This window comes from Oncorhynchus keta, chromosome 15 (genome assembly GCF_023373465.1).
Source record: "Oncorhynchus keta strain PuntledgeMale-10-30-2019 chromosome 15, Oket_V2, whole genome shotgun sequence".
Lineage (NCBI taxonomy): Eukaryota > Metazoa > Chordata > Actinopteri > Salmoniformes > Salmonidae > Oncorhynchus > Oncorhynchus keta.
Genome location: NC_068435.1, coordinates 14,452,758 through 14,475,195, shown reverse-complemented (window position 1 = coordinate 14,475,195; position 22,438 = coordinate 14,452,758). Strand labels below are relative to the sequence as shown.

The 22,438-nt window shown below is 39.8% G+C and overlaps 3 protein-coding genes across 3 annotated transcripts; 1 reads left to right on the top strand and 2 right to left on the bottom strand.

The window, feature by feature from the left end:
* The first annotated feature begins 695 nt into the window (after positions 1-695).
* On the top strand, positions 696-8,274 carry LOC118394479 (zinc finger protein 644-like). Its single transcript, XM_035787691.2, has 6 exons — positions 696-858; positions 2,372-4,904; positions 5,746-6,315; positions 6,481-6,606; positions 6,818-6,923; positions 7,219-8,274. The coding sequence occupies exons 2-6, from the start codon at positions 2,387-2,389 to the stop codon at positions 7,412-7,414; spliced, it is 3,516 nt and encodes a 1,171-aa protein (XP_035643584.1). The 5' UTR covers positions 696-858; positions 2,372-2,386; the 3' UTR covers positions 7,415-8,274.
* Positions 8,275-8,798: 524 nt separating this feature from the next.
* znf326 (zinc finger protein 326) lies at positions 8,799-12,940 on the bottom strand. The gene is made up of 11 exons (XM_035787690.2): positions 12,722-12,940; positions 12,404-12,429; positions 12,205-12,280; positions 11,464-11,806; positions 11,272-11,350; positions 10,945-11,017; positions 10,493-10,640; positions 10,331-10,394; positions 9,899-10,029; positions 9,546-9,635; positions 8,799-9,383 (listed from the first exon to the last, which is right to left on the bottom strand). The coding sequence occupies exons 1-11, from the start codon at positions 12,787-12,789 to the stop codon at positions 9,354-9,356; spliced, it is 1,128 nt and encodes a 375-aa protein (XP_035643583.1). The 5' UTR covers positions 12,790-12,940; the 3' UTR covers positions 8,799-9,353.
* A 914-nt stretch (positions 12,941-13,854) lies between these two features.
* Positions 13,855-21,313, bottom strand: LOC118394477 (volume-regulated anion channel subunit LRRC8D-like). Its single transcript, XM_035787689.2, has 2 exons — positions 20,507-21,313; positions 13,855-17,547 (listed from the first exon to the last, which is right to left on the bottom strand). Exon 2 carries the CDS (start codon positions 17,543-17,545, stop codon positions 14,999-15,001), a length of 2,547 nt encoding a protein of 848 aa, XP_035643582.1. The 5' UTR covers positions 17,546-17,547; positions 20,507-21,313; the 3' UTR covers positions 13,855-14,998.
* Positions 21,314-22,438: the final 1,125 nt, after the last annotated feature.

The window sequence follows — 22,438 nt, the reverse complement described above, 5'->3', positions numbered from 1 at the left end:
CATCCATCATGATCAACATTATCATGTTTTGAGGTATACAGCATTTGTTTACAGACAATGGAGTAAAACAAGCTTTTATTTTGGGTTCTGGTTGTGTTCAACAGTTGAACTAAGCTCATAAGGCATTGTTATAGGCCTTTATATCATGTCCATAAATGGATGTACAAATCGCAGGCTGTAGTTTTAATGACTTAAATAGCAAATGTGACAGTCTGCTTGTACGCATTATGAAGTTGCTACATCTAAAAAATAAAACGAGAAGATAGATTCGTCGGTATTGCTAGTAATCTTGTGCTATTATATTGAGGAGTAACTAACTGTATGACCCCCAAGGTGTTCCCAAACACCAAGGTGATCCAGACAGAGAAAAAGAGAAAGAAAGACATATCTACATCGAATGGAAATTACCATCTAACATGTCAATTTATTATATATAATTCAATTTAAAGCCGACTATCAGTATCATTCACCCAATCTTCCGCCGATAACTAGGTAGATGATCATCAACTCGGGATTTTTTATGCTGTCTATCTGGGACAAACCACTTTTTCTTGTAGGGGAAGCTTATCACGGTGACACAAAGTCAAGGAAAGCTCACGGACGTATATTGAAATCATTAATTACACTGTGAATTATATAATATGTTAGTTGTCCTAAACTGGAAAAATGTTGAGCAATTAAAATGTGCATTTGCATTAATGCAGTTGTTTTGTTATTGTGTTCCCTCTCACAAAAATGGTTCAACTTACGTAGACCATCAAGGAAAATGGCGACTGTGGAATGGCTGGAAGACGAAAGTGAGCAATAATTCAATGCAACGATTAAAGTGCATATCGTTTGCATTTGCATCGTTCTCCGGTAACGTTTAACATCTTATCTTACGACATTGTCATCTTTCGGTATTGTTGAAACATATCCGTTTTTTTGTGTGGTCTTGGTGGGGGTTTTGGTATGGAACAGTATGCACTGTAGTAGGCTATTGCAAAGCATCCAACAACAGGATGATTTAACGAGAAGTAAAGCACCTTTGGAGCTTTTGGGGGCTCGAGGAAGACCACAATTAGCTCGCTATGCTTGTGCTTTTGAAATCAAGGATTGCGTTTCGATTTGTTTTTGCATAGGTGGGCAGTGCTGCATCACATAGCTAGAAAGTTTGTAGCTACCATCGAATACAGAACTGTCTACTGCGGTTTCCACTAGCTGGCACAGCCACAAACTCAAAATTGACTATATCGAAAAATTTCAACAATTAGCTTTTGGTCAAAATGTAATGTTAGGATTAGGCCCAAGTTTAATTTCAGGTTAGGCATAAGGTTAGCAGTGTGTGGTTAACTTCAGGTTTAAAATAAGATTTTAAGAAGGTACATTTTAAAAATAGGCGGGGTTTATGACTTTGTGGCTGTGCCAGCTAGTGACGACCGTCTGTCTACTGCTCATCAATAGTCATAACGTTACCCATCGGTCTTGAGTAAGGGGTGATCGACTAACATTTTATTGTAAAGCATATTCTGATCAGACATGCATGTATTTATGGCATGCTTGACAGTTGTCTTTAAATTGTTATAGCCATAGCCCACTCATTGGTCACGTTGATGAAAATGCTCATCTTTTCTATTATTATTATTTTTTTCATATAGTGTTGTGGGGATTCAAATCCTCATGGGTTTTTACCTATGTATGTTATTTTAAATACTAAATTGAAGTGAGACCGAGGGGTGAATCTCAGTAGTATATAGTAGCTTCATCTCCATATTTTCTCTGTACACATGTGAAAACAGACATTCTGATGGGTGCTCACCTGGGGGAAAATCATTACGGAAACAGTTTACCATTTAAGAACCATACAAAGCAAAACCAGGTTTCTATTCGACAAATCCCCCCCTTGTTTTGTTCTGTTTGGTTCAAAGCAAATGGAATTAAACAGCAAGGGACCCATCAAGATCCTTGTTTTATTTTTTTTATATTTAAAATTTCATCTACATTTACATTTAAGTCATTTAGCAGACGCTCTTATCCAGAGCGACTTACAAATCTAAAAGTGTTAGTGTAAAGAAATTACTTTTTTTTTACAACTAGGCTAAATAACATCAGATTTCTTCCCTGTTGTAAGTGTTAACAAATGTCAAAGTGATCTTTAACTACACAAATTCTACTCATTTCATAAATACAGTTGAGATCATATTTTGCAGAAGCTCTCAGAAGTAATGTTGGACTGCTGTTTTGGTTATTGTTGTGAACTATTAGCAGACACCACTGGTGGTAGTAGAGAGTTCTTAAAGGAGTGGTACGTACCATAACTGGCAAGAGTAGCCAGCTCAGATGATAGATGGGCAAAGGCAACATCTTTCTGATGTTTTCTTTTCTTTCCTAGGGTTCAGCTACTGAAATGTCTGATCTGACCAGTATTGATGAAGAGGAAAAAGATGCAGATCCTATGATGGAGCCCTTAGATCTCCTTCAGGATCCAATGAGAAATCAGATGCCCTTGTTTATGGAAATGTTGGACAGACCTCAGACTTCTCCAATGAGAGAAAATAGCAGTGTCCTTGATGTTCTCTCAACCACAAATGTGTTGTCTGTGAATGGACCTTCTTCACACCAGATCTTCGAATCAGATGAGTTCAACAGCTTGTCAACAGAAAAGGAGGAGGAAAAGAGTATTACTCAGTTGAAGAATGTGCAGGACATTGACACTACAGGGATATGGGGTTTCGATGTGGAATCTTCTGAAAACTCAATGGATAATTATGAGGGTCCCCTAAGCTGGGACCCTCAGAGAGAATTCATGCAGTTTCTATGGGACAACCATGATGATTCTCCTGTGGAGGAGCCACCAAAGGCAGATCCTCCCCCAAATAGCCAAAGGAGGAGGAAACGCAAAATGGACATGGTGGTCATGGTTGATCCCTCAGAGGAACTTTACTCTGATTTGAGCCTCAAGTCAACAAAAGACATATTTGATGAGGAGGATCAAGAAGACCCTGTTCCCATCAACAAGGTCCAATTATTAAGAAAAAGCTCCAAACCTCAATCACCGACAGCGAAGAAAGCCCAGTATCCCAATGGAACTGTAGATGCCATCAAGCAACTGATTTTCAGTGCGCCAGAAAGAAATCCACATGAGCAAAGCGTGGCTCACAAGCTTACGCCATTGAATGGGAAACAGCAGACAGAGCCTTGTTCAGAGGAAGAGCCATTGTTTTTTCCTTGCACAAAATGCAACATCAATTTCAAGGAGAAGAACCATTTGCACCGGCACATGAGGACTCACACAGATCCGCCCAGTCCTATCAACATGCCAAAGCCTTTTATATGCAGGGAGTGTGGACAGTCATTCCGCTTTCGCAACGCCCTTCTTCGGCATATGACCATACACCAGGAGAGAAGGGAGAGACTCATGGAGGAGATCAAGGGCATGAATGAATTGAAGGATGAGGGCACAGATGCAAGGCTACAGTGCCCCCAGTGCGCTTTTGGAACAAATTGTCCAAATACTTTTATTCAACATGCTAAGACTCATGAGAAGGACAAGCGGTACTACGACTGTAAGAAGTGTAACTACATGGCTGTGACAGTGTTTGAACTTGAGAGACACGTGAACAAAGAGCACGGTCTCTGTAAAAACCAGGAAGAGCCGCCGGAGAAACCCAGTGTGTTAAAGTCAAAGGGAGAGGATGAAACGCATCATTCTTACTCCTGTAACTGTTGTTCTTATGGCACCTCAAGCAAAAACATATTCAAAAATCATCTTGCGATTCGTCATAATCAGACATACGAAGAATATGAAGCTTTGCAGTGTAGAGAAAGAAAGGAGTATGCACAACCACCCTCTGAGAAGCACCTCCCCATTAGGAAATCCCCAGTAGTAGATTCTTTTACTTCAGAGCTGACATCCAAATTCTCTGTAAAAAAACAGGCTTTCAGAAAAAGAACAGATTCCCCTTGTGATTCAAATGACATTTCCGATCTTTTCAAAAAGGATAAAATGGTTCACAGAGCACAAAGGGGATTCAAGTCTCAACCCACAGAGTCAAAACTTGACAAGTCAATAAATAATCTGCTGTCTCGACAAAGAAGTGACAAGCAGAGGAATGAAAAAATTGATGTCACCACAGGTTTTTCTTTTATCGAGGACAGAAACGGGGACACCAATGATCATGATTTTGGAAGAACATTGTCAGGAATTTCAGAAAATCCAAATTCTCCCTCTAATAGCCACAAATATTTATTGGCATCTAAGTTGGAGAATGATACATTAAATTCTGTATGTGAAAAGCCCGTTCTGAAAAAGTACCCCTCCAAAAGAAAAATGTCCACCCCTTATCGCAATACTGTTGACCAGGACTCTTGCTTCATTTTACCCCAAAATTTGCAAAGTCCAAATATGCTAAATATGATGGAAGAGGAAGACCGTGATGATAAGGATGTGTTCCAGTATAGTGACTATGCCACAGATACCAACACTAAACTTCTTGATAAAAGTGAAATCAAGCAAGATAAAGCGTACATTGTTAATTCCTTTAACAGAAGAATGTCTATGAGGGAAACCTCTGAAGACATGATTGAGAAAGGTCAAGACGGGCAGTCTCAGCAGAAGCTTGTTGTCAAGGAAGAGTGCATCGAAACACATATTTTTGGAGAGACCCATGCGCCTAACTCAGTACCTCTAAGTGAATCCTTTTTAGATCCTGATTCGGAAGGTGGTGGGGAGCGAAAGACCTGCCCTTACTGTCCTGCAGTGTTTGAGTCAGGTGTGGGATTATCCAATCACGTCAGAGGGCATCTTCATCGGGTTGGACTGAGTTACAATGCACGCCATGTGGTATCAAGGGAGCAAGTGGCTTCTCAAGATCGGAAGCCCCGCATCCGTCGAAAGATGGTAGCAATGCAACGACTGAAAAAAGGTACTAATTTCCTTTTTTTCTATCTTATATTATATTTTGTTGCATGGATGGCTATATTCTGATCCTTCAATATAATGTTCAACAGTGCTGGTCACCTTCATGTTGTTATACAGATGAGCCAGTGGTCAACCATATGGCTTCACAGAAACCTCCTCTAAATAGAGATGCATATGGTTTTTATTAGCTACATTTACATATGAGTAATTTAGCAGACACTCAAATTAGCTATAGCAAAGTTAGAGCTAGTAAGGGGGAAACAAGTACTGTGCAAGTGTTTACTTCACAAAATGATTTTTTTTGGGGGGGGGGGGTGCTGTGGGATTATTAACTTTGAAGAGGTAGGGTTTCAGAAGTTTTCAGAAGATGGGCAGGGACTCTGCTGTCCTAGCTTCAGGGAAAAGCCTGTTCCACCATTGGTGTGCCAGGGCAGAGAAGAGCTTGGGTGGAGAGCAGGGGTGAGAGGGCCAAAAGACCACAAGTGGTAGAACGTAGTGCTCGGTTGGGGTGTAAATGAAGGAAACTAAATATAGTATTGTAAGAAAAGAAATGACACACCTGGTTTGATTGGAGAAGTTTACATTATTCAACATTTGAAATCATTTGTAGGTTGCTAATGTGTTCATGATGTGTTAATGTATCACACTCGTGTGAAATACCACACCTTGAAGTTATTACTGTAGTACTAGCCTCGCCATGACACATTTTGGCGTAGTCGGCGGGATTGGGTACACTAAGTTCTCAAACATTTGTTTTTAATTTTGAGTGGGGATGGGGAACTAATTTCTTTGGCATACAAAGAATGCTTTGACTAATTATTTCTGCTGTGTTGCTATTATTTCAGCGCCCAAGTTGGGGTCCGAGGACTCTCCGGTCCAAGGGCACTCCTGTCCATTATGTGGGGACTCTTTTGATAATAAGACTGGGCTGTCCAACCATGTTCGGGGCCATCTGAAACGGCTCGGCAAAACCATCGCCACTAAGTCCAAATCCCCAATGTTGTTGCTCCGGGAGCTGATGCGTGACAAGAGAGAGTTCCAGAGAGCTCTGCAGATTCTGGGCAAAAAACGCATCCCCTCCCATTCCAGAATCCCCTCAAAGCAGGCCATATCTAATCATCTGACACCTCCTAAATGGAATCCCATCCAGAACCTCTACAACAATGCCAAATCACTGGTGCCCATGTATTCTCTACCAGGGGAAACATTGGATAAGAAACAGGCAGAGACTAAATTGGAGGTGAAAGGTTCACTCTCGAGTGCCTTGATAGGAATTCTCAAGAAGAGGAAGTGTCAGGTGGACTCAAAGTTCAGGACTTCCTCTCTAACGGCAAGAAACGCCCTGGCAGTTCCCCCCAGTACAGAGCACAGTAGAGGAGCACAAGTAAACTCAACACTCTCAAACTCTACACCAGGTAAGACCAAGGGTCAATTTAAAGTATGCTATGATGGGATTTTAACCAAAGACAAAATGTTAGCATGAAGGTTATGAATCCCAAATGGAGTGTGTCTGTATGCATACAAAACCGTGGCTGATGTGGTCAAAAGTGTGATTGATTTTTGTAAATATTGTTTCACAGAGAAAGGTGAATTCAACAGGAAGGTGTGTGTCCATTGCAATGCAACCTTCCACAGCGGTGTTAGTCTGTCCAATCACTTGCGGGCATACGCAAAACGAAAGAGGACTGCCTTGTTGGAGGGAACAAGTAAGTGCCTTCCCATCATCAATGGCACATGTTCAAAGTAATATCAATACTTCACACTGCTTACAGCCTCACTACTGTAAAGTGAACACAATGATTTCCTCAATGTCACTGCCTCACACAGACCCACTGCTTCAGTATACACATAGTCACCAGTCAATACCAAACTTACCTGAGCCTATTGTTCTGGCTTGCCCTGTTCTTAATGTTTCAGCGTATGACTGTAAACAAAGGAGGCAGAGATCGAGGCCTGGTTCCAAGAAGAAGACATCCCCTACTACTCCACACGCACCCGAGGAGATGTATAGACTAACCTGCAGGTACTCTGACCACATACCACACTGTCTGCTAAATGACTTAAATGTAAATGTAATGTAAATGTCTATGCTGTTGGTGTAAATTATTGTATTATTCATTGACATTTTTCTGATAATAAACACTAAGATTTAAGTTGTGGCAAAGATCTAATCAATGTATTTGTAGTGACGCTTTCAAATGAATGTTAAGTTGACCAACAATATTTGCATTCAAAGAGATTTAAGACAGGTTTTTAGCTTATGTCTTTGAGGGCCACTTCTGATTGGGGGTCTTACTGTGCTTGGATCCTCTTTGCAGATTCTGTGACCTAGTTTTCCAGGGCCCCTTGTCGGTCCAGGAGGACTGGATAAAGCATCTACAAAGGCACATTATGAATACCAGTGTCCCCCACACAGGGGCAGGCATGAGGGAGGTCACCTCATTGCCCAAGGACCCCTCCTTCACCACCACTGAAAGACAGACCCCATCACTGGCAACTCACACTGCCTCCTAAGCCAAGGGGACCTAGTTTTTAAAAAAAAAATCACTATTTTGGTCCTGTGCGTGTATGTGTTTGTACATTAGATGTTCCATCACAGTTTTATACAGTCATAATTGAAAAATGCTTGCCACTATTACAACACACAATTTCAGAGGAGTATGACTACCTAATCTCTTAAAACACATTAAACATTTTGGATATTGTTACATTTTAAATGTCCCATGTTACGAATATGATTCCATGTGGGCTGACTGTTTTCTTGTGTTTATGCAGTGATTAGTGTGGAACCCATTTCCAATAGAGACAACTCTTACCTCAGATTCCTAAAATTCTCTGTCCATTTGGTCAAGTTTGGAGCACCTTTTCTCTGTATGTTGATATTTACATTTATGCTACTCATGAAAACAAAAATGGGACAAATACAATTCTGTATTTTTAACATGTATTGAAATCATGATCATATTGCTACGATTTGTGTTTGTAGGGAGGGGGTTCTGGGTAAGAAAATAAATTGATAGTCAACTAATCTTTAGGTAGATTTCCTATCAATATGGGTAAGTGTGGCTTGCAAGTTAATCACAACAAAAAGGTTTAAAACATGGATGCCAGTTTGGTGGTGTGGCGGGGTTTCATACTGCGGTTATCTGCATATTAGGGTTTATCAGTTTTTGTTCTCAATGATGCAGTCACAGCGCTTATTGTTGCTGCCTTTCATGAATAACTGTTGCCTATATTTAATGTTTTTTAACTGTTTAAAAAAAATTGCTGTTTGTCTTTTTAAATAATTTATGTTTAAATGTATATCATACAGATATGATGCTGAAACCATTTTTGTGATGTTCTAAAAAATAAAAACAGTTTAGTCAACTGGATTGACCTGTGGTGTTTTCTTTAGCAGTGTCCCACCATTAGTTTGAAGGATGGACCGATTTGCTTTCATCCACTAACTACTTCATATCATACCTGAAACTAAACTCGTTCAGTAATTTTACTACACTTCATCTGGTGAATACATTCTACAGTGGGATACCGCAGGAGTGTACATACATGTGTGGGAGACTAACGCCTTAATATATGATGAACCCCTCAGCTACTTGATCTGGACCACTGAGACTCCTTCATGAAGTTCCAACTCAAAAGGAATCTGTATTCACAGGATAAAGGGCACTGTTATTCTAAAGAAACAGAAAATAGTTCCTTTTCAAGACTGCACAATTTTAACCTTAAGTGATAGTTGGTATCTCAAATGGCTGGTGTGCATATACTGTAGATTAACTGTTGTACCAGATTAATATCACAATGGTAACCTTGACAATATTTGAAAATGGGTCAACTGTCTACTGTTTATAAGGCTGTTTTATATTCCTGTGAATATCAGTCACACATCAACAATTCATTATTTTTCTTTAAAACATTTATTGTTTGGGTATTATTTTTAAATGATTAAGAAATTACAAAGTTGGAAAGCCTGTAAAGACCATATTTCTTCAAGGAAACCAAACATTACAGTATTTCTATCCTTAAATCTCAATGAATCAAAGCAGGTGTTCTAATGGAAAAAGATAATTGTGGGAAAAACATTGCAAAATGTGCTTCAATATCTATTGAAATTAAATCAATTACCAACTGAAAAATAAAAAGGTCCAAAATTACAAATGGATGTTCTTACGTGAAAAAATGTCTACATCAAACACAAAACTATGACTATGACTACATGACTACATGTTCTCAACTACGTGATATCTAGCTAATGGATGCTCCACTCTCAAGGAAAACCGGTATTCTGTATTAGTTAAGATGATCCTGTATTAGTTCAGAGATACATACGACTGAACATCAACACTAAGGGCACAGACTATGTCCATTTGGTCTTTGTCTAGTTGATTTTGATTTGTGGTTGTTGGCTGTCCACAGCAGTTCACATCAACTGTTGGTCTATTCTTCATGGCCCTCATGATGACTGTTCAAAAGGATCCTTGCCCTGAAATACAACCAATTATTTGTCATTTCCATTCAAATGAAATTAGTTTTTGTCTACAATTTATAGAATTATCACACTTTAAAAAGTAATACGAAACTTTGGTATTCTATAGATAAATAGCATTTGTGTAATGTATAGCAAATGCCTGTTCAGATTATTTACCTCACAGAAGCTTGCATACTCGGTATTCATTCGTTTCATGGTGGCCTTCGCAAAGTTCACACTTTCCAGCAACTGTTTTGTTCTAAATTCCTTCAGTGGTAAACACAGTGAAGTCATAAACATGAAATAATAAGTACACCCACTTGTCTGTTGCAGTGAAAGAACAGATTTGATGTTTGTTTCTTTAAACAATTGAATTGACAGACAAAATTCTAAATCAAACACAATCGGCCAATTTGTCCAACTTCATGTTGCATCTCAGCTAACACTACAATGACCATTGTTTTTTGTAAGATATCTATCTAATCAGTGAATAATGGAACACATGATATGAGGTGTGAGATCTGCCTCACCATTTTGTTCCTCAGGTGGTCTTTGGAGCTCAGGTGATCCTGCAGTGATGATGGATGTACGGAGACGTAGACTTGGCAAGGAGCACAGTGGAAAATATCTAACTTTGTCATGTAATCCTTGTCCTGCAATGCTGAAAATGATAGGGGTGAGATACAGAGGTCAAATCACAAGTGTAGGCTTAATGACACCAACGTTGTCCAAAGCATACAAATACATTTAGAATCAATATGTTCCGTTTCTATTGAGGAAAGAAACAATACCTCAACATTGGTGAGTTTAAATTTAGCCACCTTTACAGTTGGACACAGAGGGGGAGTCAGGCAAGTGGGAGAATAGTAGGAGGGATGGACGCGGGAATGAATCTAGTCGGGAACAGTATGTGTGACTAGCCAGGAGCATTAGCGAGAGACCCCAGGCTTACGTTAAGCTACCTCTAAGGCTTTGTCTGTTCATCTGCAGTCTATCACCTTGCCGGACTTTGGTTAACATGGCCTCCTGAAACGTAAAGAGAATTACATTTCCCTTAATTGTCATACAGATTGATAATCCTACATTTAATTCCATCTGAGAGAGAATGTATTTGCTTGACGTACATGCAAAAATGCGATTGCCGTGTCGTCGTAGTTGTTTTGATTTTGGATGTGCTCCAGGGTCTCCCAGTGACTATTGCACTTCAGATGCACCTCAAGGGTGCTCGCTTTATGGAGATCCAAGTTACACATGTCACAGGTGAAAAAATCACTGAAAAGACAATAGAAGGGGATTTGTGTCAACTCATATCAAAGTTTATTGGTCGCGTTTGCAGATGTTATCGCAGGTGCAGCGAAATGCTTGTGTTTCTAGCTCCAGCAGCGCAGTAATACCTAGTAATAAGATTTTTATTAGAACATTATACACATAATCCAGAAAAATGTTAAATATCAGAAAAGGCTGTCAAAGACCAGAATATAAATATATATATACATATAATGGTGTCAATATTATTGTGCATTTTAGTAAGGTCCTTCCAAAAAAACATGATAAGTCCCTCCAATAATTTATTTACCTCGATATGTCCTCATTTGGGCTTCTGCTTCTTTTCTTTGTGACCTCTGAGCGTGACTTGGTTAGGTCCCCTCCTAAAAATTGACATTTAAAGACATCCTACAGTGATTTGAGGATTTTTTTTGACACACTGAATACTTCAAGTAGGACATTCAATGAGTTGGTCTGATGATGACATCGTGATGTCATTGGCCTCCCCCTTGCTTGAGTAACAATAGAGAACCCGCCCCCCCAGGAGACTGGAACAGGACTTAACAAATCACACACTTTCTCTATCCCTTTACAACTCTGCCAGACCATTAGCAAAACAACACAGTTACAATCCTACCTCTTCCACTAGATTCTGATTGGCCATGAATGGGGTTGGTATCCCAGTGGGACCGGGTAAACCCTGGTGGATTTCTTCTCTGCAGACAACAGAGAAACATCACCATTACAACGCTGCACTAGTGAAAGCCTCAGCAACATCTTTCTACCTTTTTCCACCAAAATAGTAACCTGACTGCGGTGAACCTCTTACCTCTTTGCCAGCTACTGTGGTTGTGGACATTTCTCTCCCATTTCCCCCCTGCTCCCAATATGCATTGAGGGGGAATAGTGGGGTTTCTGTCGTGGGCAACGGCCGTTCTGCGTGATCATGGCTGGACTGCTCATGTCTGGTACTGGGCCGAGAGGATAACAAATCCCAGTTGAAGCCATCACGATGTCCAGCTACTGAAGCAGAGCCTTGATATCCACTACTCAGGCGGCTGCTCCATCCACTAACTCTGTGTCTGTGATGGTCTTCCCTGCCTTTGGAAGGCTCCACTTCAGAGTCTGATGATGAGCCAGGATTAGGATCATATGGGTCGTAGAGCTCGGCTCTGGAGAAAAAAAACAAGAGCATTTCAGCCAGGTCCACATTTCTATAGTATCATTTTTAAACAGGCCTTACACTTGGGTCATCGCTAGCTTTCTATAGCCACAAATTCATAAACCCTGCCCAGTTCTACAATTTCTCTTGTGATTTTAAACCTAAACCTAACCAACCACAATGCTAAACTTATGCCTAACTCTAACCTTAAATTTAGACCAAAAAGCTCATTTAGACTTTGTGGCTATATATGCTAGGGGAAACCTTACACTAGGACTAGGCCATGTCTTAAATAGCCACATAACGTGCTAAGCGATGTTCCAAACAAGTCTAAATCACATTTTGCGGGAAATCCTCTGCGTGATACATTTAGAATGGATAAATCAAAAGCAAAACTGTATGTCTTACTTTTCTGAGTTGCTTGTTTGCTGAGAGTTGTAAGAACCTGGGTTTACGGTCGAGCGTCTTGTGTGGTGGGTTGTTCCTGTGTGGAATAAAATAAGCTTTGTTCATTGAAATGAAAAACATAAACAGAATGTAAGAAATGGGTTTCCTATCCCTATCAGACAGGTATTGCAAATATTAGGCCAAAGGGAAGCAGACCTACCTGCACTTCCCTGGGTTGGTGTGATGCTGTACTCGAATAAAGAAGAGATTAAGACTGATCCACTCAACACAACACACAATTGCTAACTGAGTAGCTAACGTTAATTTATCGCATTAATTATTTTTCTGACATGCTTTCTCTTATCAACAAAAAAAACAAAACAGCAAACGACCTGTATGTTTATAATCAACCACAATACATTATTTGATTAGCTAACTAACAACTCTCAACTACTAGCTAGTGAACAGCTAAATCATGTAACTTAGCAACTAGCTACCTTGCTGGCTACAGTGGCTATGAAGTTAGTGGCTAGCCTACCTTCCATGAGCAGTGTATGTATTCGGCGGTCCATAATCAGAAAAAGAGTGATCATTTCGTCGACTCATTCTCGTCCTCAGGTAATTCACTATTAATACCTAACGAACGTTCATATGTTTTGTTAAATTACTGTCTCGTTTACGTGACTGCTGCCTACCTATAAGGCTAGCAAGCGGTCATCATACTACAAATAAGCTCCAGAACACATTTTTCTATTTTTACCTGCAGGGGGCAGCATTTTCCTACTGTGACAGTAGTCAACGAAGAAGCTGCTTCTAGGGTCTCAAAATGTATGATAACTGCCATCTATCGTGCTGGAGTGTGAAGACTACTCTGTAATGAATATATAAACAACAGCTTTTTAATGATGATTCAACTTGCAAGTTGCAATGTTGAATAAAAGGTATGTACACTATGAATTATAGCTATAGGGTTTAAAATGACAGAGATCTCCACATGCCAAGCAGATATTTGTGGCTTTCCTGGCTTTCTTGTAATGTGTAACTAGGAGCAGAAAGCAAGTGCCAACATGCCCCAAGTGCTGGAATTTATACCATCATCTCTGAAGAGAAATACAGAAAGTCACACACATATCTCAACTTGACTATATGTTATAGAATTACTAAAGTACTGGCAAGATAATGTTCTCTGCAAAGCCTGAAATGTCTGTGACAAATGTATCTCATCTTTCTGTGTGTCAGTTACAGGCATTGACTTCCAGATTGTATTTCAAAAGTTGTCTTCAATTGCCCTATTGTTGTGGCATGACATCCTCCCTAAAGATGTAGTGTAAGTTGTACCTTGCTTGATCATTCCCCTCAGTTAATGTAATGCACAGGTTATAACAATATAATATAGGTCACAGTTATAAATGAGAACTTGTTCTCAACTGGCCTACCTGGTTAAATAATGGTGGAATAAATAAAAAATTAGCAGACGCTTTTATCCAAAGTAACTTAATCATGCTAGCATACATTTTACATATAACAAACCCTCAACAAATAAATAATTTTGTACAGCAGCTTACCAATTATGTTATTCTTTATACAGATATAAATGCAGCAATGTACGGTAATGACCAATGACCATTGAGAAAGGCATGGAAACAGAGAGAATAAAAACAATAAGAAAAGTGTATCTAAGATCTAGTTTTATTGTGCCAGAAATGGTATGCTTGTAAATGTGAACAGTTCATGTACAGTACAGAAATACATTGGAAAAAGGCAATATAACAATCTTGTCCCATGTGTACACTTAATTGATGCTATTGTTGCTTAATTTAAAAACTTGTTTTGGTGTAAAACATCGCCTCCCTTTTGTCAACCCTCCTTTATTTTCAATCACACGCAAATGTTTAGCATGGTCTGTGATAGAGAAGTGTAAAACAATAGTAAACATTCAACAATATAACAAAAAGCAAAGCAAATATTGGTTGGGCAAAGTACTTCCAATTTCAATCGTAATCCCCAAAAGTGAATTACTACTGAAAATAGCATTTGTTATTTTACTGAATGGTGTTGTGAATAATGACAGGTAGTGTATCAACAAACTTGAGAGCTGTTTAGTCTTTTCTTATGAACGCCCTCACTGAGAAATAGCAGCAGTTAAGGCAAAATGATGGTCCCCAGGGTTAACATTATACCTGAGTAGCTAATACAATATTTGTTATTAAGTCTAAAAATATATTACTGCTAACAATATTATGTCATAATACACTATGAAGTAACTAAAAGCTTTTTTTATCTTGAACATTCTTAAATACTTAATAAAATTATACTTTGAAATGATATTACATTATTTATAGAGCTATACAGACTTTGTTGAGGAGAAGCATTCTCTCTCACTTTATTAAGCAAAAAAATGTATAGGAACTACCCATATAGGGCATTGATAATCAATAAAACGTGGTTCAATATCCTGTGAAAGCAACCGCCTGTTTTACTTCCGGGTCATTTCCCCTAATCTTTTGAATGTGCTTGAAGTTACATCATCAAATTCTTGAAAACGTGATCGTTTAAGATATACCTGTATATAAAATTATATTTGTGTTTGAATTTACTTCTGCCATGTGCCTTTACGAAGTATTTGGCTTCAAGACCATTGCGCTACGTTTTTGCCCATTGAAGAGGATTCAAAAAGCCTACAAAAGTTATAAAAAACTACAAGGCTAGTTCCTGGTAAATAACGTGTTACTTTCATAGTGTATTGCTTCAGTGAGTAATATACATTTCAGTTAATCAATGTACCATAAGGGTTTAAGGTATCAGAAATGATCAACTATAAGCCACTCGCAAAGGACACATTGGTCTCCCGACTAATGCTCTCCTTTACCTCTACAGGCAAAGTGTCAAAAAGGTGGTCCTCTACAATGAGGCTGTTTTTACGTAGAAGGCGACAGTTCCCCAGCAGTGAGGGAAGGCGGTCCAGACAGTTCCCCCTCAGCTCCAGCTGAGCAAGATGCACCAACTGACCCACGGTCTCAGGCAGGTTGGTGAGGACATTATTGCTCAGACACAGGAACTTTAGCTTGGTGCACCTGAACAGCTGCTTGGGCAGCACCTCCACCTTGTTTGCATTGATTGCGAAGTGCTGGAGGTTCTGCAGGAGACCCAAGTCCGGCGGGATCACTGTGATGGAGTTGTGACTGACATCCAAGTGCCTCAGCTTGGGGAGGTGGAACAGCGCCGGCGGGAGCGTCTCCAGTTTGTTGTGTGAAAGGTAAAGTGACTCCAAAGACTTGACCTGGCCTATTGAGGCTGGAATGGTGATGATTTTGTTGTGCCACAATTTGAGGCAGGTCAACCTCTTGAGGTGCTGAAAGCTGATGACCTCTTCGATGGTGCGAATGTTGTTGGATTTGAGGTCCAGCTCTTGAAGGTTGGTTAAGCTGAAAATAGCATGGGGGATCCTCTCCAGCTCACAGTTGTGCAGCTCCAGATCGGCGAGGTTTGTCATCTTCTTGAGGCTGTTCAGTACAAGTAGTTTAGTACCATCGTTATGCACCACCAGTTTGATCAGGTGTGGGGACAGCTCAGTGAGGTTGGAGGGGATCTTGGTGAGGTTGCTCTTCAGATATAATGTCTTAAGATGTTTCAAATCACGCATGCACTCTAGTCCTATCATTTTGTTGTTTTCTGAGCTTAAATTCCCTACTAAGTTTAGCTCCCTCAAACTCCTCAACAAATAAACCCATGCTGGGATCTCAGCGACGTCTGTGAACTTGACATGAAGGCAGCGGAGGTGGTCACGGAGAAAGACAAAGGCAGTCTGCTCAACTTTGGCAGGGCAGTGGCAGAGGTGCAGCTCCTGCAGACTGGTCATTTGGGAAACCTTTGCCGAAAACCTGACCTCAGGAATTAGCTCTAGTTTAAGTATTTCCAGGTCGGTGAGATCAAACACTGCATTGGGGAGACCAGAAAGCATGAAGAGGTGGAGCTCCTGCTGGTCTTGGGGATTTCGGGTCACAAGCTGTCTGAGCTTCTCAAATGTCCACTCGTGGTTTAGACTGATCTCCCTCAGCTTGTTCTCGCTGACCTCCGAGAGGAAGACACCAAACCGTTTGGAATACAGCTGGTCGTACTGATCGACCATGTGCAGAAGGAACGCAAAGTCGTTCTTCACATCAGGAATGTCACTGAAGCTACTCTCCTCTCTGACTTTCTCAAATGAGTACTCTTTAAGGGGGCGCCTGAAAAGCCAGTGGAGGGAATACAAGCAGACCATCCCATAGATCAATATGAGGGCCATGTAGCTGAGGAGGAGCTTTCTCAACATGAAAGCCATGTTGTGGGTACAAAAGAACTGCTCATATCCGGTTAAGTGTTTGATTTTGGGTTCACATATGTGATGAAACTCGATGGCAGCAATAAATGTTGACGTATAGGACAGAATCAAAATAAACTTGACCGTTTTGACCACAGTCTGAGCTACATAGAGCTTGTAGATGAAATCGCTGTCCTCCACATGGGCGCGGAATTTCCGCACCTTCTCAAATAGAGCCTTGGCCTGCTCCCCATCTTTCTTGTCCAGGATAGTCATACTTGGGGCTTCAGCAACAGGCTTATCTGCTGAGAACTTGACTCCTGTATTCCCAAGCATAGGGGTAGATGAGTTTGCAGCATTTTCATCTTTAGTTTCCTGTGATAACTCTCTCTGTGCTGAAGTGGTGCCAGTCAGTCTCTGCTTGTTCTCCTCAGAATCCTCACAGGCTGTCTCGGACAAAGCCTTTGTAGTCCATGGAGACTCAAAGCACCGTCCGAGAATGGACACAAAGTGTTCAATCTTTGAGCTTGTCTTGGGGTATTTGAACCAGAAGTTACTACTGACCATAAGCACAAGGGTGTGTATGAGGGAGAGGTACGGGAAGTACTTTGAGTACCAGGGCAAGGCAATATGGTAACACATTTGGTTGACAAAGACATACTGCTGATAATCTAAGTTGGTTTGGATCCCTGTGGGCCTGGGTTGCTGCATTTTGCTCTCTCGCTTCACAACGATGGGCTGGGTGTTGTGGACCTCGTGTACTGCACTGTCTGGTAGATCTTTAGTGGCCATTGGTGTAGCAAGCACTGTCGTTATGCCAACTGCTGATGAGGCGGTTTCTTGTGGACTTTGGTATGTCCAAGAGTTTGGCCCTGCCACCGCTTCCTCCAGGCATGGAAGGCACGCCACCTGGTCCTTTGTGATCTGCATCGTCATGGCGAAGATGGACAACATGAGCATGACCACCCCCAGGTAGTCCATGAAGACGTCCCACCATGGTTTTAGGATGCGGTAGGTCGGCTGGATGTCGTTCAGCGACGCTAACTCTGTGATGGTAAACATTCCTGCAATGGAAGGAGACAGGGAATTTAGCTAATAATGAGAGCACTTATTTCAAATGATTTTCAAATCAAATGATTTTAAAAAGGCACTTTTTAAATGTTTTTTTGTTCAGTAAATATATGCTTGTTGGTAGATGTTTGTACTTGGTATGGTTAAAAAGGTAATAAAGATTGATCCATTTATTTTGATAACTAATTTGAATGGCTCTCCATGTCAAAGTGTCTCATGAAAGACAATGCAGCATTAGTAATGTAGGCTTATTATATTTGTTTGATATTGCACCTCTCTTTAGATTTTGAAAATATCTGATGACAAAGCCAAAAGTCTATGTCTGATCTAGTGCAAAGAATTCCCCCCCCTGGGGGTTAATTGGTTTTCCCTCACATCAAGACTAGTTAAGACATGTGGATACTGGAATGGCAAAGGTTCCCTTTGATGTTAGTCTCAACCTATTGTGAGTGATTGAGGCACAATATTGTCCATCTTCAGGCTTGTTATTTTTACTCGTTATTGTTAATTATTCACTGTGTATTTATTCTTCGTGTCACTATTTATATACATAAAAATCTTTAATTGCCTTGTTGAAAAAGGACCCAGAAGTAAGCATCTGACTGTTTAAGAAGCATGTGACAACTAACATTTGATTTGAGAAGTTTAGCATGTTGGTGTGCCATTTTGTGAAGCAATGAATGGTAAGTATGCCCCGTTTCAACATGTGGGCTCACTTCCTCTATTTGCCAGTGTTGTAACTAACTAACTATGTTCTCCTCTCTGTTCCTTTTCCTCTAGGGCAATAAAAAATAGTTTGAAATGTTTTTATGAGAGTTATTTAAAACAACAATGAAAATACACTTGTGTCACATTGCCCAAACTAGGTACATAATGAACACTACTGTTAATAATATGATTATTACTGTTACTACACTATTAAGGCCAGGCCCCACAGGCTGAAATGTAAAGAAACGTGATATAAATTAATATTTTCTTTACTTTATCATACTACCATCATCAACATTTTATGAATTTTTAACCACTTTTAAATGGACATCCATAATTTAAAAGCTCACTACATTGAATCACACATAATTGTAAAGCTCATTTCATAGTGAATGTTACAAACTGGACTGTATGTAGTAACTTACTTTGAAGAGATGGTGATTGGGTCAATATAGAGGGGCGGCAGGGTAGCCTAGTGGTTAGAGTGTTGGACTAGTAACCGGAAGGGTGCAAGTTCAAACCCCTGTTGTTCTGCCTGTTCTGCCCCTGAACAGGCAGTTAACCCACTGTTCCTAGGCCGCCATTGAGTAAAGTTAAGTAAAGGTTAAATAAAAATAGGTGTTTCCCAAAAGTAAGACTCTTCCCACCAGCCAACTCATTTTTCTCAGCTTCAGATGAATCTACATTCCCCAAAGTTTGTGTAGTTATCCTTAGATATATTCTCCAGACATACTCAGAGGGAATTGTTGATATGTTGTCAAAATTGTATTCTATACTGAAATAAAATATAAATTCAACATGTAAAGTGTGGATCCCATGTTTCATGAGCTGAAATAAAAGATTCCAGAAATGTTCCACGTGCACAAAAAGCGTATTTCTCTCAAATGTTGTGCAGAAATGTGTTTACATCCCTGTTAGTGACCATTTCTCCTTTGCCCACGATAATCCATCCACCTGACAGGTGTGGCATATCAAGAATCTGATTAAACAGCATGATCATTGTGCTGGGGACAATAAAAGGCCACTCTAAAATGTGCAGTTTTGTCACACCACACAATGCCACAGATGTCTCAAGTATTCCCCTTCCAGTCATGTGAAATCCATCATTTAGGGCAGAATTGATTTATTTCAATTGACTGATTTCATTCTATAAACTGTAACTCAGTAAAATCTTTTAAATTGTTGCATGTTGCATTTATATTTTTGTTCAATATTGATCAAATTTTCTTGGTTACATTTTCTAAAATTCATTTTATGTACATGTCTTTATTTAACTGAGTATTTATTTATTCATAATATGGTCAAAGAAAGTTTGGTCCTGGAGTGTCTTAACAAAATGAAAAAATATATATTTAGGCTGACTTCATCCAGAGTCCAGAAAAAAGTATTTGCGTTCTAATGAAAATATGTAAATGAGACCACATCATTTGCATAAGGTCTCATTTGCATAACGTATACAATATTTCAGAAACATTTTAATATAAAAAGGCATTATATTTAAAAGTTAATTGTGATATGATTAAGAGAAAAAAATACCTATTAGGGTGTGGTGCCTGGCCTTAAGAGTGATTTTATTCCATACTCTTTTTCCTTGCAACAGATATGGACACTTGATTTATAACCAATAAAACTTTAGATGATATTTGCTTTCATCAATAATTTCCGTTCATAGTTGAAGTAAATAATTACAGTAATATACTTTTGATATTATAGGCTATCGCCTATTGGCTATATTTATAGGTATGATATTATTAAAACACGCTTTAAGATAACATCCCAACAAGCCATCATCAATGACGTTTTGCATATAGGCCAAATCGAAGTGGGACGAGAATCTGCAGATGCAGCTTGTAGACAACACTGGTTCTAACAAAGAGACCAGTTGTGGAATAAACCTAGGCTACTGATTAAACACATTTACAGTCTTTTAATTTATAGGAAATATTAGATACATGTTATTTCTTGCACAAGCTTTGCACAAGCTTTGTTCTTCTGTTGTTGTCTGACTCTGAGGTCAGGTGACTTGCTGTAACTGTAACTTTTTTTTATTGCCTGTAACTCAACTACAACATGTGCCCGGAGTTGAACATTTACAGTGCAGTAACAATGTATTATCTGGCTACTTGCGTTAAATAAACTGCCCTGGGATTACCGCACATTATGAAAATCAACATCAAATTAATGTAAATTATGATTTTACAGTTTTTAAAGCGTGGTAAGTCCGAGGAAAACGAGCATACTTACTATCTCGGTGACCTTATCTAATTAGATGTTCTGTACTCCATTTCCACTTTTGCGCTCCAGACAATTCCTTCTGACGATTCAGCTCAATCCATTAAACTATGGAACAAAGCTTGTGACCAAGAACATTTGTTCGTGACAATGCGAATGTCGGCACCATCCTCAATAGCAGCGGTTCTGCATACCTGAGCGTCGTGGAGAATATGCGCATAACGTCGACCACTGTACGCATGTAATTTGAAGAAAAGGGTGGTCCAATTTGAACATGACTCCGCTATTACCGGAGTTTCTTATTGGTGGACGCAACAGATCAACGTACTAAAGACACATCATTCTTATCTATCTCAAACAGCTTCACAGTTCTTTCCAGCTGTAAATGTAATGTCTCACTCAGATGCCACCAAATTGGAAATAATGATGATAACTGGGGCACCACCGACCGCATACTGTACTACGACTTGATCGAATGTGTCTTCCGCATACTGTACTACGACTTGATCGAATGTGCGCATTCTGTTACATATGAATATAACTCGTTCGGAAACTTTCAACTGTAACCATCTATTCAGTAACTATATAATAAGTAACTCCTAATATTAAGGCTATAAATTAATACATTGTATCCGGCACATCATATCTGCTGCACCTGTAGATTGTAGGCTACACAATGTAATGTACATTCTCGCAATCTCTCTTCCTGTTTGTCTGTAGCTACGCTATATAGCCTAATTGTGAAAATGAAGACATAGGAATATATGTAGAGCCCTTGGTGAAAGTCGCTACCTCAGATGTCTGGATTTGGTTGCACACAGTACACTCTTGAGGAAGTGTCTCTTGAGTTTGGTACAGGTTCCAACTGGTCCAGGCTAGATAATATAAAAATAGTTGGCCACACTCTGCTCAATGTAACCAGAGAACTGAATAAAAATAACAGCCAGGCCATGAGGCCAAACAACTTTAGTCAGTGATTCTTTAAAAACGATTCATTATAATCAATGAAATTATTGTTTATTACACAGTACACTGTTATAACATAAACATATTATACACTTCCTAAAGGGAGAATATGGTGACCTGATACGGATTGTGATTGTGTAACAGCAGAGATCTGATTACAGACCTGTAGATGGCGGCAGACACACAGAAGAGAAATCTGACAAAGGGTCATATGGTTGGGTGTGAGAGCAAGAGCGGTGTACAGGGTTGTGGTCGTGGTCACAGCAATGGGGAATAGGTGGATCCGTTGTGTAATTAGGGCCTGTCTACGGGGGCTGAAGCAGACATACAGAGGTAACCCCCACATGTACTTAGCAACCAGGTCATTGTATTGAAGAAGGTCTGAACACAGTAAATGCAAATCCAATCCCAGACAGACACACCTGTTTCCATGACAATTAATGACTAGTAAGCATCACGTGTCCCCAATCCCAGTATACCAGATTGTAATATGAGTAATAATAACACCAACTGACTACAGCTACAGCCTTATATTCACAGTCACTGATACTGTATGTCTATGCATGTTCATGTTTTTCGCCTTAGGGGGCTCGGGTGAGGAACAGACAGGTGATATATAGGCTAATGTAGGAAGACATACTGCCTACCCTGTAGGCTACACATTGTGTTTATGGTGTTCTGTGTGACTCATTGAGAGTGTTGTTTGTGTTTATCAGTGCAGATGAGATAATAACCCCTGTGGTGCTGCTACTGCAGGCAGTGGATCAAATACAGCTCCCTCAGCTGGGACTCAGAGACTCACACCACACAGTGCTGGCAGAATATGGTGCTTTCAAGACAACTGGGAACTTGGGGGAAAAACAAGGTCAAATCATGACATTGTCATTAGTGTGTGACTAGCTATGACTTTGGCCTAGCTGAAGATTTTGTTGAAATGGATTAGTTTGATTAAAATTCCTTTGAGAATCTCAAGCATTC

Excerpts from the sequence above, each read along its gene's own strand:
- LOC118394479 (XM_035787691.2), top strand. The coding sequence starts at position 2,387 with ATGTCTGATCTGACCAGTATTGATGAAGAGGAAAAAGATGCAGATCCT. Across the intron at positions 4,905-5,745 it reads AATGCAACGACTGAAAAAAG|CGCCCAAGTTGGGGTCCGAG; the intron begins GTACTAATTTCC and ends CTATTATTTCAG. Across the intron at positions 6,924-7,218 it reads ATGTATAGACTAACCTGCAG|ATTCTGTGACCTAGTTTTCC; the intron begins GTACTCTGACCA and ends TCCTCTTTGCAG.
- znf326 (XM_035787690.2), bottom strand. The coding sequence starts at position 12,789 with ATGAGTCGACGAAATGATCACTCTTTTTCTGATTATGGACCGCCGAAT. Across the intron at positions 11,018-11,271 it reads ATCAGAATCTAGTGGAAGAG|GAGGGGACCTAACCAAGTCA; the intron begins GTAGGATTGTAA and ends GTCAATTTTTAG. Across the intron at positions 9,384-9,545 it reads AGTATGCAAGCTTCTGTGAG|GGCAAGGATCCTTTTGAACA; the intron begins GTAAATAATCTG and ends GTTGTATTTCAG.
- LOC118394477 (XM_035787689.2), bottom strand. The coding sequence starts at position 17,545 with ATGTTTACCATCACAGAGTTAGCGTCGCTGAACGACATCCAGCCGACC.